Source organism: Arabidopsis thaliana, chromosome 5, assembly GCF_000001735.4.
Source record: "Arabidopsis thaliana chromosome 5, partial sequence".
NCBI lineage: Eukaryota > Viridiplantae > Streptophyta > Magnoliopsida > Brassicales > Brassicaceae > Arabidopsis > Arabidopsis thaliana.
This window is the reverse complement of record NC_003076.8, coordinates 26,770,524-26,787,062: the sequence shown is the minus strand read 5'-3', so window position 1 is coordinate 26,787,062 and position 16,539 is coordinate 26,770,524. Positions and strand designations below refer to the sequence as shown.

Below are 16,539 nucleotides of genomic sequence, written 5' to 3'. Positions count from 1 at the left end.
ATTATATATATTTCCCTTTGGATGCATTAAAAAAAGGCTAATGATCAAGGACATGTTATCGTCTTTGTATTGACCATTATAATATCTGAATTTTATTTTGTGTTAAATAATCTCTCGAATAAATAATCTTTCGAAATGCATGCAGTTTTATTCACACTTTATCTGTGGACAACAACAACAACAAAAAAGAAGGAAAAAATAGATTTTTGTAATTTGTCAAAAATGGTGAAACTGTTGCGAGACCTTACTTTTCAAGTAATTGTCCATTTTCATGTTTAGTCATAATAATAATTAAATAGTCTATCAATGCTCTATCTTATCAATACTCTTATTTTTTCAACCGTTTCATTTACTGATTTTCATAATTTCATCCCCTCCTCTCAATTTAACTTATCACATTGAAAAAAACAATAAAAATGTATGTTTTTTATTTACTTGGTGGTCCAAAAATGCTTTTTTCCTTTTTTTTATTAGGTAAAAAATATAATATTATTAAATAAAATTGCTACAAAAGGAAACTGTTCACACACAGAGTGATGTGAGACACCAGATTCTGTCTATAGGGATTCGACACGCCACTCGCCTCTTTTAGAACCTCCACGCGCTTCTCTGAAGAACGTGATCTCACGCGTCCTACCTCCCCCGCCTATAAGCTTTACTACGAAAAAGCCACAGTGATAATTTTTACACACAGAGTAGAGCAGAGAGAGAGAGAGAGAGAGAGATGGGTGATTCTGACGTCGGTGATCGTCTTCCCCCTCCATCTTCTTCCGACGAACTCTCGAGCTTTCTCCGACAGATTCTTTCCCGTACTCCTACAGCTCAACCTTCTTCACCACCGAAGAGTACTAATGTTTCCTCCGCTGAGACCTTCTTCCCTTCCGTTTCCGGCGGAGCTGTTTCTTCCGTCGGTTATGGAGTCTCTGAAACTGGCCAAGACAAATATGCTTTCGAACACAAGGTATAAACTTAACTATTCTTAGCTGCAGAGATGCTTCACTTGGCTTTCCTTGTAAAAGAAAACAAAAACCAAAATTAGTCTCTTTTCTTTTTGGAATGGCTAAACACTAAAGAGAAGTGGAGCTAAACAGAGAAATTCGTTGAAGAGAAACATTGATGCTCAATTCCACAACTTGTCTGAAAAGGTTTTCTCTTTTATCTTCCTTTTAAGATTCTTAATTTAGAAAGAAGAAGAACCTTGAGATTGTAGTTGATTAGAATCTGAGTGTTAGCAGAAGAGGAGGAGCAAGATCAACGAGAAAATGAAAGCTTTGCAGAAACTCATTCCCAATTCCAACAAGGTTAATCAATCTTTGTTCGAATCAGAGATAGTGAGAAACATTGTTCTGATTGATCCGTTATCTTTTGTTTGTTTATAGACTGATAAAGCCTCAATGCTTGATGAAGCTATAGAATATCTGAAGCAGCTTCAACTTCAAGTCCAGGTTTTTTTCCTACTTACTATGATTATATACGTTCAAAGTCTGATTTGTAAATTACATCACTCAGATCATTAACTTGATTTACTGCATGATGCAGACTTTAGCCGTTATGAATGGTTTAGGCTTAAACCCTATGCGATTACCACAGGTTCCACCTCCAACTCATACAAGGATCAATGAGACCTTAGAGCAAGACCTGAACCTAGAGACTCTTCTCGCTGCTCCTCACTCGCTGGAACCAGCTAAAACAAGTCAAGGAATGTGCTTTTCCACAGCCACTCTGCTTTGAAGATAACATTCAGACAATGATGATGATCGGAATTCCTCTAGTACCTGCCAGACAGGAGTGAACAATGTTTTGAGTTTTAGCATTGGCCAGATTTCTATGTTCAGTTATAGTTATGCTAATAAGCTTTAGGAGTGAACAAAATCTGAGTAGTTTGATTATAATGATGTCTGAAGCAGATTATATATAAAAGACTAATTTACTTACATATGAGATGATTATTACAACTATCAAATGACTATGTCTGTGAGTTGCATCCATCCATAAGCACACCGGTCTCTACTACTTCGAGTGATTGCTGCTGCTGACTTAACCGCAGGTCTTATCTTCGTCATTGCTTTCTCTACTTGAATTCTCACGCCAACATCCATCTGTTATTTCAAATGGTACCGATAACTTTAGGGATATAGACAAGACAAATTGATATTAATAATATAACAAGGTTGTAAAGTAGAAACCTTTTCTAAAGAGCATTGTGTGTCTAAGATGTGGCAGAAGTATGACAGTTGCTTGTACAAGTCTGCTTCAGTGTACTGTAAAGTCAAGAGTTAGTCTGTGAAGCAATAGAGAGATAGGAGTTATAAGGTTGATGATGGTATATACCTTTCGTAAGAGGGTTCCGTTACAGTTAGGATAGTTTGGGCAAACTGTCCCCCGTTCACGTTCACCGAGTAGACGAAAGTTGGGGGAGCGGGTTGTGTGCTTGCATGACTCGTCTTCACACTGTTGAAGGCAAAATGTACAAGAAAACGTCTTAGCATAAATTAAGAAGGACAAATCACAAATGTTCAGAACTATGAGGAAAAAACAAGGCGAGAAGGTTTTACATACCACCATTATGCCTTTGTAGTACATTGACACAAATCCATCGATCTGTCTTTTTACCTGAAAGGCATGATAATGAGTTAATAACTGAAGCATTTGTCCTGCAGGCCAAATCACAAGGATACATATTTTTTATTCTGAGAAACTTAACAAATTAGGATCCTTTTCAACAAAATTTGCCTACCTGGTTAGCTATCATTGCAGGGGATATTATTCCCGTGCTATCTTCCTGCTGACATTTCGGGCAATGCAGTTTAAGCCAGAATGTGGAATCAGATTCCTCTGTTTCAGGTGTTGCAGGTTTCTTACTGATTGACGCACAAACAGAACTAATAATAGATGGACAGTTGAAAGCAGTAGAGCAGCTGGGGCATGTTAATGCTAAAGGCTCGCAACTTTTATATCTGCATTTTTCCATGTAAATTACGTTGTTGCGGATCTTAAGTTTGAGGAATATTGCAAATCCGTGAAGCAAATATATGATAGCAAATTACAAATGGGAAAGATATCAATACCTTTCTTCATCGCTTGTTGCGAATAAGAGGGAGGTAGAGGGATCACTGCTTGTAGCATCGTTTGATTTGCTTCGGTACTAGAATAAAACATTATTTCCACATCAGTTATCATGAATTCATGATCACTGAATATGAATCGGAAATTTGCTGGAGTGAAAGCTGTTTTACCTTTGATGGGTCAAGTCCTAAACATTCAGCTAGACGTTCAGGACTTGTTCCTTGAATCTCTGCGCATAGACGAGACACCACCGGATGAATCTGTTGTGCTAAGTAGTAATCTATGTCAACCAACCATCTGCTGCCTTCTGATTTCACCTCATCAGGATGCCTAGCACGTTCGGCAATTCCTGCTGAACTAGCAGAGCTAGCATTACCCTGCACAGAGGAGGCATAAAATATTTAGTAGAAAAAACTAAAGGGTATCTTATAATATTTAGCTGGTCTTCTGTTTTGGGAACCTGCTCATAGCAGATTATATACGGTACAGTATCCTTAGCATTGAAACCTTCTTTATAACCACGTTGCCTCATTCTGAGTGCAACCTGAGAAGAAAAATTTAGCCACACAATCAGAGAGTTAAGTTAAGTGAATATATAGAAAGCATATAATAAGGGAGAAATAACGAGAATAATAGCTCTCATACTCACTTGAACGTGTGGTTGGCTTTTGGAATCTGGATAAGCTGCAGGCGGTTTAGTCAATGTCTTGGTGATGACATACTTCTCAAGAGCAACTTGCCCATTTCTCATTTCCTCTTTTATCTGTTACATGGACAAAGCAACATGTGTTGGATGATAAAGACGATCAAACTAATTAGCAAAGATTAATAAATCATAACAAAGATTACCTTCATTAGTTCGTTATGAATTGCTTCAACAACATCCTCACAGGATCTGCACAGAAGAAGAGACTTGTTGTGCTTGCATGAGAGAGTAAAAACAATGTTCTTTAGTTGATGTTTCAAAACATACCCTCCATACAAGATTTTACTCAGGCATAAATCTCCTATTTCCTTCGAGAGTAAGCTCCAATCTCGACGAACCATATCCACACCTTTTCTTTCAATGTCCTGCATTGAGAATGCATCTAGTACCCATAATTTTCTGCAAGAAAGGGTATGCAAAAATGTTTACAAAAAAACAATTACCTCGCAAGGCTTCCCATCCTTAAACTGCAACTTGACAGCAGCATACTTCTTTTTTCGAAGAAGAAGCATTCTCTTGTATATGCCATCACAGTCAATTTTTAGACATCTATACTTCTTATTGACCTAAAAATTGAAAGGGGAAGGCCCAAAATCAAATGTCTGATTTTTCTTGTATAAATTTTTTATAATCTTCTTAGAGAAGCACTTTCCCCAAGGAAAGCTATATAGAGATAAATCTAGTATCCAACCTACCTCTTGGATGACTTTTGATTTAATGGCTTTCACCTCTTCAATATCATCTAGTCCGCTGTGAATCATGATTGAATCTGTGTCACCGTATATTACCTACGTAAAAGCAAGATTTTAATTCTAGACTTGATAGAACAGAGTTGTTTACACAGTTCACTAATTTCTCTACTGAAATGCATTTCCTGAGACTCCAAGTATAAGAGTTACCTCTAGATTTAAATGGTTCTGGACAAGATCCACGGTTCTTTGCAGGATATCCCTTCCCTGCAATGTTAAGCCAATCAGCCTGATCACGCAAAAATAGAGAAAAAAAGAAAAAACATGTCACTAGAAAACACAGAAAGCATCACTTACCTGTAGTGTTATGAGCTCTGCTAAAGGCTTAGCATAGAATCTTGAATTAGAAAACCCCAGACAGCCATACATACTGTGTTTAGAATGAATAAAAAAACATAAACATCAAATTGCGGTGATTGGCAATTATTGCCGCACAAGTAAAACCATAAAATGCAAACCTATTGGCTGTGAGCTTCAATGCCTGCTGTCGAATGTCAAGCTCCCAGTACTTGAGACCTGTTTCCTTCTTCATCTTTAATTTGACGCTTTTCCTTATACTGACCAAATGTTCCATCAACTAAAACAAAGACATATAGTGGGATTCATGGGCATACCAGATCAAGGAGAGAAACTTAAAGTCGAGGAAAAAAAAATGTATATAGCAATAATTTAGACGATTATGTCAGAATTAGGTTTACTTAAACTACAGAAAGCAGCAGTCACCAATACAATACTGACCAGCTAGGTCGCATTGTTCTGAGGATTTCTCGCATATCCCTTGAGAGGTTAGGAAAAGAAAATGAGGCAAAATATTTTGGTTGTTGAATTTTTCTTTCAATTAATTTCTGATTGGGTTGGGGTAATTTATAGATTTGACGTTGGATAACCTATAACATATAGAAAATATATACGGAATTGAAAATAGTCACAGTAAAATGCAAACTCGTGTAATGATGACTATACCTTTGGAAGAATTCCAGGTGTCTGACTCGAAGGTAAACGAGGAACTCCATCTTCTGATCGTGGTATAGTCGTAAAACAGATATTGTATTCCTGAAAATATCATGACTGTTAACTACCAAGCAGGCGGAAACATCCACCAAAGGCTTGAGAAATAGAAACAATCTGCTAACCTGTATAATAGAAGGGTAAAGACTATTGAAATCCAGAAGCAAGACATATTTGTCATATAAGCCTCTCTTTGGCTCCAAGACCAGTCCACCAGCGTAGGCTGGACCTTTTTTTGTTTTGCTGCCCTTAGACGGATCATTCTCCAAAGTCAGGTCAGCATCCAATTCATCTACATTGCGGTCTTCTGGAGCATAATCCATTCTTCTTTTTGATGACTTTATTTCCTTCATACGTTGTGAAATTTTGTCAGGGAGAATGAACTTTTTCGAGTGGAATGTATGTAGTAAGTAGTATTCGATTCTCTGTGCCCTGGCTCCCTGGTCATGAACAAAAAATGCATGAGTCAGCACAGTAACACATATTTTCCCGGATGGGAGGGAGAGGGAGAGTCATTACTTGAAGTGTTTTCCCCCAAAGATTGCCACTTATGTTAGTAAGCTGGAGAGTGAGAGGAAGAACACTTAGATGAAACATGAGCTCCATGGATAACCATGCATCCGTCTCACCACATTCAATCTGAAAGAAAAGAAAATCAAAGGGTTATAACAAGCGAGCAATTAAGATGCAGTCATCACTCATCAACCTTAAGTGACTGCTGTTATCTGCAATCCCTTTACTTCTATGTATGACTGGATTATTTATTCTTCAATAGTTTGCACTAAATTGTTTCGCATGCAAGGATTCATAACCTATCGTCCCTAATGTGGTAGTACCAACTCATACATAAAACAGACATGACCGGGCTCATCGAAGAACTTACAAGTTCCACAAGTGTTTTGGATGACTGAAACATTTTGGGAATATCATTAGGCGCTATCTCTTTCCTGTCCCGGTTCAGCTGTGTCTTTGAGAGGTCCGTTAAAGAATAACTGACCTGCAAGAAACAGATGCTTATACATGAGGGACTGAGCTTCAACTTACTGCTTACAAGACCTGCAAGGGTATCATACCTCCTTCAACAAGTCACGAGAACACAGATCTGTATCACACAAGAGCCTTCCAGCAATACAAGACATGAGCCCTGGTGTAGCTCCTGACCCATAATTACTGTTTCCTTTAAGCTTAGGCATAAAAGAGCGTTTGAGTCGGCCAATTTTGGACCACATGCTACTCTGAACTTTGCAAGCCTGCACAATAGTAATCATTCAGTTTAAAGAACAAGACAGACATGTATATATCTCTATTACATGATCATCACAACAGGAGAGACTGGAAAAGGGACTAATGATGTACAATGCATGAAATAAAAACTTGCTGGCTTATTACGTTAAATATCATCTAATAGGCCTGGAAAGACAAGATCTTACAAAACTAATATGAAGCATATCATAGAAAGATAAGAAAATAAAATAAAATGAAAGACACAACCATTTTTCTTAATGGTAAAAAGAGATTTTGCTTTACCTGGGCCCTTTGAAGAAGAACATCCAGATCAAAACCTGAAATATTATGTCCCACAAGAATATCACTGTCCAATTTGTTTAACTCCAAAAACAATCGGTTCAGCAATGCTCTTTCACTGCAGTAAGAAAAGGAACAAAATATTGGACGAAGCCAACATGAATTGCCAAAGATATATGTGAAGGATCACAAACACAGCCTATTCAGTAACAGAGCTGCAACACACCTGTTTTCAATACTTAATACATTGCAGCCGTTCTTTGAATTTCTGTCAGACACTTCTTTTTTCCAACCAATTGGGTAACCGGTTCCTTCAGGATTCCTAACAACAGTGAAATGACTCAGAATACCAGATCTCTTTCTTTCTGGAGCTGGCATTGGAACATCAATCTGAAAGATCAAGGAGCACGCACATCATATGTCAAGCTACTAATGTAGACAGAAAGAGTGTCTTTTGAGCAAGAAACAATCGTCCAAAATGAGCGTTAATATAAAACCACATGGTACGAAAACCTACTGGTGATTGGTAATGCCATGATCATACATCCGTATTCTTCACAAAGACAACAACAACAACAACAAAAAAGGCTAAGAAGCATTGGTTAAATGTTGTAGAACAAACCTTGGCGTTGTGAAAGCAGAGAACAGATGCAGAAACAATTTCGCTTATGTTCTGCTTTTCATTGACTATAGTCTTTAAATTTATGGCTGTAACAACAGCAGGAGGGTGAACCACCTTTTCCTCTGAAACTAAAATAGTGATATCCTTGGGAGATTGAACAGTAACCTCAAACTTGCACCAACTCACCTGCACAAGTGGCAAGTCCTCTCATTAGCGGAGATAAACAGAACTAGAAAAATCACTGATTATATGATTATGGCACAGATTTAAGGTCTTACTCCTTCCGAAGGAGAGCAAGTAGAGAAGCTTGAAATTTTGAGCCAACAAGGTCCCATGATCTTCCTCTTAAGGATAAAATGCTCCAAAGCACTGCATATGAATTAACTTTGATAAGGATGAAAAAATTGCACCGTGCTAAATTGACATAGCCAGCATACATAGTTAACTAAGAAGCTTACAGAAGACCAGAAAATACAAACTTAACAAACCAACTACCAAACACATGGAAAGGTAATGAAACTCAGCAGTAAGAAGCTAGAACCTGGTATGAGACCCGAGCAAAGCGGAGAAAGACTCGCCTTTAAGATCTTCTGGAAGTGGACGATCCTGTTATAAAAGAGGAAACTTGTCATATTGTTGAGATGTAAGAAAACAGACGATTTTTAGTTTTATTTTGAACAGCTGAAATGTACCTTAAATGAATAATTTATCTTCAAAACATATTGTTCGCCAGCAGGCACATCAGGCCTCTCAAAAGCATAGTTTCTCTGATATTCGTACATAAAGAGCAGAATAGAGAGTCAAAAGAAAAGTATTGCTGCTAGAATACATGAAAAAGAAGTCAAATATCCAAACCTTGACAGGCGCCATGCTAAAATTTGAAACATTGAGCTGTAACAATTCCTGAGCAATTTCGTTTTTCAGTTTTGATGCCATTTCCTGAGAAGACACAGCCAAAAACAATGAACAACAGAGGAAAATAGATTGCTTCCTCTTAGCATGTAACAAAGGTAGTCAAACTCACATGCAATTTCCCACGGAAGGATTCAGGAGAAAGTCGAGAGTCTTTCACCTCTTGCTCGAGCATGATTAGTTCATGGGAAGGAAATATGGAATCATTTGGAATAGCATAAACACACCTCTGGATATTCTTAACTACCACACAGCAACTCTTGTAAGTATCTCCCATTTTAACCTGAATTGTTAAAAAAAGAGAGACCGAATTCATTCTCTAGATTAAGGCCAAAAGAACAACTTTAAAAATGAATGAAAAATCTAGAGATTCACCTTCCCAAACAGATATATTGTGCCCATGCTCGCACCAAAAGCCTCCTCATAAGCGTCAAGAATGAAGAAACGAAGTGATCCGTCAGCATCCAAATCAAATTCCGTTTTCCCTTCAGAACTAGAACCAAGCAAAGCCCCATTCTCAGTTCCAACTTTTCCCATCGCTTCCTTCCAACCAGCAGTGGCACTTAAAGCCGAATCCTTCTCTTTCATATCAATCGTTGCATTCAATGTAAATACCTCCTTGACACCTAACTCACTCTTCACTTCAGTTTTCCTTATCTTGTTTGATCCATCCTCTTTGACAATATCACTTCCAAGTAATTCCATAGTCTCAGAAGGAATGACTTCAGATTCTTTCATATCTTCCTCTTTCATCAATTCATTATCCATGGAAACAGAATCACCCTCATAAGTTGAAGGTGTTGGTTCAGACTCTTTCATTCCCATACTCGAGGCAACAGAAAACAGTTTTTTATTCTTGAAGATGGTAACTGGAACAGTACCTGGTAGTTTTCTCCTCGTATGCTTTTTTCTATCCGACTCATCTGGAGTAACCTGAGCTATTATCTCGTCAAGAATACCCTCATACTGTGCCTTATCAGTCTCCTTAACTTTCTTGAAACTCGAAGATGTGAACATAGACGAAAGTCTACCTTCACCAGTGATAGTAGCCGCAGCTTTTAACGCCGGATTCACCTTCTTAACCTGAGGTTGCTGCGTTTGCTCTTTCCCTTTCTTCTTCTTCTTAAGTCTCCCACTAAACCTACCACCGTCGTCTGATTCATCAGTCGATTCTGGTCCACTTGGCTTCGACCAATCCTCCTCCTCACCTTCGTCGAGATATCCCAAATCGCCACCTTCCCCATCTTCAACTACAAACCCGCGAGCCTCCTCGCGCCGCCGGGAAACAAGTGCGTCGTACTCTTCGTCATCAACGGTATCGAAGATTGGCTTCTGCAGCCTAATATCGTACCCACCACCTGACGCAGAACGGATTCCTCCTTGTCGAATCGCCTTCAGACGCTCGAGTGTGTCTTTCCTACTCGACGCCTCCGCGCCTCGGCTACGTCTTCGTCCAGTTTCCGTTGAATTATCGCCGGACATTTTTACAAATCCGGTCAATTTGGTGGTTTGGTGAAGCTGAGTAACTGATTTAGGTTTAAGAACCCAGATTAAGAAATGGAGATGGCGGGAAAATCGACACGATTTTGGCGCTATCCATTTGCCAAATCCGAATCCAACAAACAAACGGGTTCTCTTAATGGGCCTTACTCCTCTTTAATAAAGCCCAAAAACAAAAACAAAAAAGAAGCAATTATGAGACATCTATTTGAACGAGATCAAGCATCAGAGAGTTGTAGGAGCTACCTCGGTCTGTGAAGTAATTGCTGATGGAGTCCACCAAGTGTAGAATCTAGCTAAATACAGTAAAAGAATCAAAGTTTCAGCCTGAGTTCTAAGTTACTGATATTTACCGATTCGAAAGTCTAAACTATTGCTGAAACTACTAATAAGTTCATATCCAAAATCATTGTTCTCTATGATAAAGCCCAATTGAAAGAGAAAAGAAAAAAAAACAATGATGAGAGATGATGTGTTGCCGACCACCTAAAACCACTTTAACAAAAGCAAAAGCCAAGTAAAGGTTACATTCTCTGCAACTTTTTTGTCATAATAAAAACTAAACATCTATTAACAACAACACTATAATTGTTTCTTACTAACACCAAAATTCATTTCACTTTGAAGAGACCAGAGAAAAAAACTTGCTCAGACATGGGGATGACCGTCGTAATTATTCTGGTGTTCTCATTTTTCGTAGCGATTGTAACGGCGGAGACCTCTCCTTACATCATCCACATGGACTTATCCGCTAAACCGTTGCCATTTTCCGATCATCGGAGCTGGTTTTCCACAACTCTTACTTCAGTTATAACCAATAGAAAACCAAAGATTATCTACGCTTATACCGATTCGGTTCACGGGTTTAGCGCGGTTCTCACCAACTCTGAGCTCCAACGTCTTAAACACAAACCCGGGTATGTCTCGTTCACCAAAGATTTACCGGTTAAGCTTCATACCACTTTCTCTCCAAAGTTTATCGGTTTAAATTCGACATCCGGTACATGGCCGGTCTCGAATTATGGAGCTGGTATAGTAATCGGTATTATAGATACCGGAATTTGGCCCGATAGTCCCAGCTTTCACGACGATGGGGTTGGTTCGGTTCCGTCTAAATGGAAAGGAGCATGTGAATTCAATTCTTCTTCCTTGTGCAACAAGAAACTAATCGGTGCTAAGGTATTCAACAAGGGTTTGTTCGCCAACAACCCTGATTTGAGAGAAACCAAGATTGGCCAATACTCTTCACCGTACGATACAATCGGACACGGCACTCATGTTGCAGCCATTGCAGCTGGGAATCATGTTAAGAACGCGTCTTACTTCTCTTACGCCCAAGGAACCGCCTCAGGAATCGCACCACACGCGCATCTAGCAATCTACAAAGCCGCGTGGGAAGAAGGGATTTACTCATCAGATGTAATCGCAGCGATTGATCAAGCGATTCGAGATGGAGTCCATGTGATATCTCTGTCGCTAGGATTGAGTTTTGAGGATGATGACGACAATGATGGTTTCGGTCTAGAAAATGATCCAATCGCAGTCGCATCTTTTGCAGCGATTCAAAAAGGCGTTTTCGTGGTTACTTCCGGCGGTAACGACGGGCCATATTACTGGAGTTTGATTAACGGAGCGCCGTGGATTATGACGGTTGGAGCGGGAACAATTGGTAGGCAATTTCAAGGAACCCTAACGTTTGGAAACAGAGTTAGTTTCAGTTTTCCATCTCTGTTTCCTGGAGAGTTCCCTTCGGTTCAGTTTCCAGTAACTTACATCGAATCTGGCAGCGTTGAAAACAAGACTCTCGCAAACAGAATTGTTGTCTGTAACGAAAACATAAACATCGGTAGCAAACTTCATCAAATCAGATCCACCGGAGCTGCAGCAGTAGTTTTAATAACAGATAAGTTACTTGAGGAGCAAGACACAATAAAATTCCAGTTTCCAGTAGCATTCATCGGCTCAAAACACCGAGAAACTATTGAAAGCTACGCATCAAGCAACAAAAACAACGCGACCGCAAAGCTGGAGTTTCGTAAAACGGTAATCGGGACAAAACCAGCGCCAGAAGTTGGCACATACAGCTCAAGGGGTCCATTCACAAGCTTCCCTCAAATCCTGAAACCAGACATTCTAGCTCCTGGGACACTTATACTCTCTGCTTGGCCGTCGGTTGAGCAAATCACCGGAACTCGAGCACTACCGTTATTCAGCGGATTCAATCTCTTAACCGGGACATCAATGGCTGCACCTCATGTAGCTGGAGTCGCTGCGCTTATAAAGCAAGTCCATCCAAATTGGAGTCCATCGGCTATAAAATCTGCAATTATGACAACGGCTTTGACTTTAGACAACCCATTAGCCGTTGGAGCAGGGCATGTGAGTACGAACAAAGTCTTAAACCCTGGCCTAATCTATGATACAACTCCACAAGATTTCATAAACTTCCTTTGTCACGAGGCAAAACAATCAAGAAAATTGATCAATATCATCACGAGATCGAATATCTCCGACGCTTGTAAAAAGCCATCTCCATATCTCAATTACCCTTCAATCATTGCCTACTTCACGTCTGATCAAAGCAGTCCCAAGATCTTTAAGAGGACATTGACAAACGTGGGAGAAGCAAAGAGAAGCTACATCGTGAGAGTGAGAGGCTTGAAGGGTCTAAACGTCGTCGTAGAGCCAAAGAAACTAATGTTCAGCGAGAAAAACGAGAAGCTAAGCTACACTGTGAGATTGGAGAGTCCAAGAGGGTTACAAGAGAACGTGGTTTATGGATTGGTGAGTTGGGTTGATGAAGATGAAGCTGAGTTTGAAGTGAGCTGTTCTGTGGTGGCCACGAGCCTTGTCCAAGAGTCTTGATCTTTACTTTGCAAAAGATTTGTTTTTTTTCTTCTTTGGTTAAACTTATTCTCTTATTCCGTGTGATTATGTCTGAATATACGATCTTTATTCACATTCATGGAGAAAGATAATCGAGATAATGGGCTCATGAGTCATGAATACAATTTCCATATAGTACTAAAGAGAATCAAGATTTGAGATCATGAATACAAAACTGGTATTTACATATAAATAAATAGTCAATTTCTAATAAGAAATATTTATACAACGAATTAAATTAGAATTGTTGGATCTGACTAGGAATTAAAAAAAAGCTCTAGTCTTTCTCTGCAACTCTGTTTTTGTCCCCTGTTTTTTAATCACTATCGTCACCGTACGGTGACCCAGCTATTGGTAACAGACCAATCAGGGATCATATCAGTCACCAAACTAGCAACTCTCTCATCCGGCGAATCGATCGTTTGTGAACCGGAAGAAACCGAAACCCAATCGGGAAATTCGAATGGGCATCTCGGCGATGTCGAGACGTCCTCTGTTTTCATATTAACAACGAAATCTTCTTCTTTGACTAAAACGTCGTGATCAACATCGACGGTTACAAATGGATGGTTTAGAAGCATCTCAGCCGTCCATCTCTTTTTGGGATCTTTAACGAAACACTTTGACAAAAAATCTCTTCCTTGTTCCGACAACTCCTCGGGAATCATCGGAACCTCGTCACCAACACCGATGCGTAACAACAACGACATGAAGTTCGACCCTTCTTTTAAACTCCATGCCGTTTTACCACTAAACATCTCAACTACTACGCATCCTAAAGCCCACACGTCACCTTCTGATCCGTACTCGTTATCGTTAACAGATTCCGGCGCCATGTACAACGGCGTACCTCTAATCTGCACACCGTAATTTAACGCCGTTAAATCCCCAATTCTCTTCGCCAATCCAAAATCCGCAATCTTAACGGCGCCGTCACCGAACAACAGAATATTCCCGAGTTTTAAATCACAGTGAGCGAATCCGTTAGCGTGGATGTGTCGTAGACCTCTAAGCACCGATCCTGTGTGGCGACGCACGGTGGATTCCGGTACACCTTCACCGGCTAATTTCTTAAGATAACTCTCTAAGCTTCCTCTAGAAGCGTATTCCAAGAACAAATTATGCATCTCTTCACCGTTTTCGACCGTCCGATCCTCGCCGAAACACCGTACGATCTCGTTGCAATCGTCTCCGAGATTATCTAGAACTGATTTCTCGTTTGCCAGAGAAGCAGCGCCGTATGAGTCTGCAGATTTCACAGCCATTAACGGAGGAAACTCGCCGGAATCGTTATTAGACCGCGTCGCTAGACTTACTGTAGAAAAAGTTCCGTATCCGATAGTTTCTCCTCGAATCCACTCCATTGAAGCAAATCTACGACACGGTTGAATCAGATTTGATTAAAAGATTGAATATTTAAGCGTGTAGAGAGAAAACATGAAACAGAGCATGAAAGCTTGTGACGGTTAATGGTGCGAGTTCCTCAATTTATACTGATTTTTTTTGGTATTATTAAACAAAAAAAATGAGGTTACGATTTTTATTTTTTAAAATAATATAATTAAATGTAGAAAGACTGAATTTTGGGAGTAATTAATGCACGTGACGAGAGGAGGTTTTTCTTTGTTGAGCTGTTAAACCAAAATGAAATTTTAAGCTACGTGATATTTTCGTTATTATATTGGATAAATAAATATTGTAGCACGACTATTGTTTTGTATAAATAACTTTAATATTATCACTTACGAGGTATATATTAATTTTTGACCGGTAGTAAAATTAGTAACATGCTTGATATTCAATGAGATCATGATCGTTATATTGTTGCTAAGAGTAGTCAGTTTCTATTGAATTTGCGTTGAATCAAGTTTAATTATGTAACTCATTTATGTTTCAAAACAAGCGTGATATGATTTATTCAAAATACTTGAAAACGTACTGTAGATTTTTTTAAGTAACAAAAAAAGATTGCAATGAAACAATCACTATTAGAAACAAACACTATAACATATGCATGTGTATACATGAAGTTTACCGTAATTTTTTGGTATTCATATATTTCCGATTGTAGCTGTAATTAACAACAAAATATAACTTAGATTGTATAGAGATAATATTCTTTTCTTGGCCTATGCTCTGGACTCTCTTCCTTCGCATATGTCGTGTGAATAGGCATGGAATAGAATCATCCTCTCGCATATGCCACCCCTTCGTAGCTGTCCCTAATTATAATCACACTATTAGTAATTCTCTAATTACGTCCTGAACTCATAATATATACACATAACATGTTTCTTACATTATTTTATGGAGATCAGTATTAGTTTTATTTTTTTTAATAATGAAGTAGATATGTGGATATTCTTTGGACCATTAATAATATAAAACCATACCAAGCAAGTTGGAGTTGCAATTTTTTTTTTTCTTGACCAACCCAAGAATCAAATCCTTCTCCGTTGTAAACGCTTTAATATATTTTTTTATTTTTTGATATTTTCCGCCGTTATCCTCCACAATTATCGTTTACTAATTAGAATAGTTAGCTCTAAAGTAAACTAATTAGCGACCTCTTATTAGGGCACCAACTGCGATAAGCAGAAAACTAATATGCTTTCGAATAATACGACTAATTAAAGATATGTGTGTTATAAGCTTACAACTATGTCCGATAAAATCACAACTCTAACCAATAGAACTAAGTAAACAAAGTTAATTTAGAAAGTAGTTGAAAAATACAGTTTAGACTCTATTTAGATGTTTGCTTACGACTATTGATTATAACATTTTGTATACAACAGAAATTTAGTACACAAACTTTGGCATGTGAGCTCTAAGTTTTACTTTAATGTTATAAATTTACCATTTCCCAATAGACGCAACTGTTTTCGATGCTTCAACAAAAGAAAAGGAGAAAATAAAAGAGAACTTTATCAGACAACTCTCCAATCATTTTTCTTATTTGATTTATCACATATATCTATTATTATAGTGCTCTTATGTAGTTTACTTCATGGCCAACTTGCCTGCTCAAGTCTGGATCCCTATGGGCATGACTTCATTAAATCAATTTAAATTTTAAATTTTAAATTTTTTAAATTGATATTGAGTTTGATATTTTCATTTTTAAAATGGCCAAGAAAAGCGCGGGAGTGGAAGGGGTGCTTCGCACTGAAGTCATTCGACCCCAACAGACTTTCGCAAGTTGCGGCGGCTCTGATTTTTATTCTATTTCAGTACGTAAACAATTTATACTATATTCAAAATATAATTACTGTATTCTCTGTGATATTTGTGTAATAAGAAAAAGAAAGATAATTGACGTTGTAACGGAGCCTAACAAATATCGAGACGAAGACAAGTTGAAGGAAGAAAGGGAAGGTTGTTTTGTAAATTAAATTTGTAAGCAGTAACACCGTTACCATCACATGCTTCATTTATTTAGAATCGAGAAATTAAACTTTTGAGAATAAGTGGGAAAACCATATGAACCAATCATAGACCACTATTATTTTTTCGTTTTCACAATTTTTTGTTTGTTTGAATATTGTAAGAAGGCGTCACATGGA

General features: G+C 38.4%; 4 protein-coding genes across 7 annotated transcripts; 2 read left to right on the top strand and 2 right to left on the bottom strand.

Annotated features, from left to right (window-relative positions):
- Positions 1–631: 631 nt before the first annotated feature.
- ALC (basic helix-loop-helix (bHLH) DNA-binding superfamily protein) lies at positions 632–1,957 on the top strand. 3 transcript variants are annotated; one of them, NM_126111.4, is made up of 5 exons: positions 632–961; positions 1,074–1,145; positions 1,236–1,301; positions 1,380–1,445; positions 1,540–1,957. In NM_126111.4, the coding sequence occupies exons 1-5, from the start codon at positions 725–727 to the stop codon at positions 1,729–1,731; spliced, it is 633 nt and encodes a 210-aa protein (NP_201512.1). In that variant the 5' UTR covers positions 632–724; the 3' UTR covers positions 1,732–1,957. The 3 variants fall into 3 exon arrangements, with proteins under 3 accessions (NP_201512.1, NP_001078811.1, NP_001078810.1); NM_001085342.1 differs by lacking the exon at positions 1,236–1,301 and having other exon boundaries at positions 680–961; NM_001085341.1 differs by having other exon boundaries at positions 680–961; positions 1,236–1,445; positions 1,540–1,956.
- ICU2 (DNA-directed DNA polymerase) lies at positions 632–10,110 on the bottom strand (the record flags this gene model as incomplete). Of its 2 annotated transcripts, NM_001345811.1 has the most annotated exons (31): positions 8,963–10,110; positions 8,700–8,870; positions 8,531–8,614; positions 8,368–8,442; positions 8,217–8,281; positions 7,954–8,044; positions 7,676–7,861; positions 7,280–7,443; positions 7,057–7,171; positions 6,603–6,779; positions 6,413–6,526; positions 6,049–6,168; positions 5,655–5,969; positions 5,485–5,574; positions 4,980–5,098; positions 4,819–4,891; positions 4,672–4,728; positions 4,468–4,560; positions 4,216–4,338; positions 4,040–4,137; positions 3,916–3,961; positions 3,716–3,829; positions 3,527–3,610; positions 3,237–3,443; positions 3,069–3,145; positions 2,738–2,957; positions 2,560–2,613; positions 2,332–2,451; positions 2,187–2,261; positions 1,936–2,099; positions 632–1,775 (listed from the first exon to the last, which is right to left on the bottom strand). In NM_001345811.1, the coding sequence occupies exons 1-30, from the start codon at positions 10,067–10,069 to the stop codon at positions 1,959–1,961; spliced, it is 4,575 nt and encodes a 1,524-aa protein (NP_001331725.1). In that variant the 5' UTR covers positions 10,070–10,110. The 2 variants fall into 2 exon arrangements, with proteins under 2 accessions (NP_001331725.1, NP_201511.2); NM_126110.3 differs by lacking the exon at positions 632–1,775 and having other exon boundaries at positions 1,959–2,099; positions 8,963–10,092.
- A 561-nt stretch (positions 10,111–10,671) lies between these two features.
- AT5G67090 (Subtilisin-like serine endopeptidase family protein) lies at positions 10,672–13,124 on the top strand. The gene has a single exon (NM_126109.3). It carries the CDS (start codon positions 10,742–10,744, stop codon positions 12,950–12,952), a length of 2,211 nt encoding a protein of 736 aa, NP_569044.1. The 5' UTR covers positions 10,672–10,741; the 3' UTR covers positions 12,953–13,124.
- Positions 13,084–14,419, bottom strand: MAPKKK19 (mitogen-activated protein kinase kinase kinase 19). The gene has a single exon (NM_126108.2). The coding sequence runs from the start codon at positions 14,335–14,337 to the stop codon at positions 13,303–13,305; it is 1,035 nt and encodes a 344-aa protein (NP_201509.1). The 5' UTR covers positions 14,338–14,419; the 3' UTR covers positions 13,084–13,302.
- Positions 14,420–16,539: the final 2,120 nt, after the last annotated feature.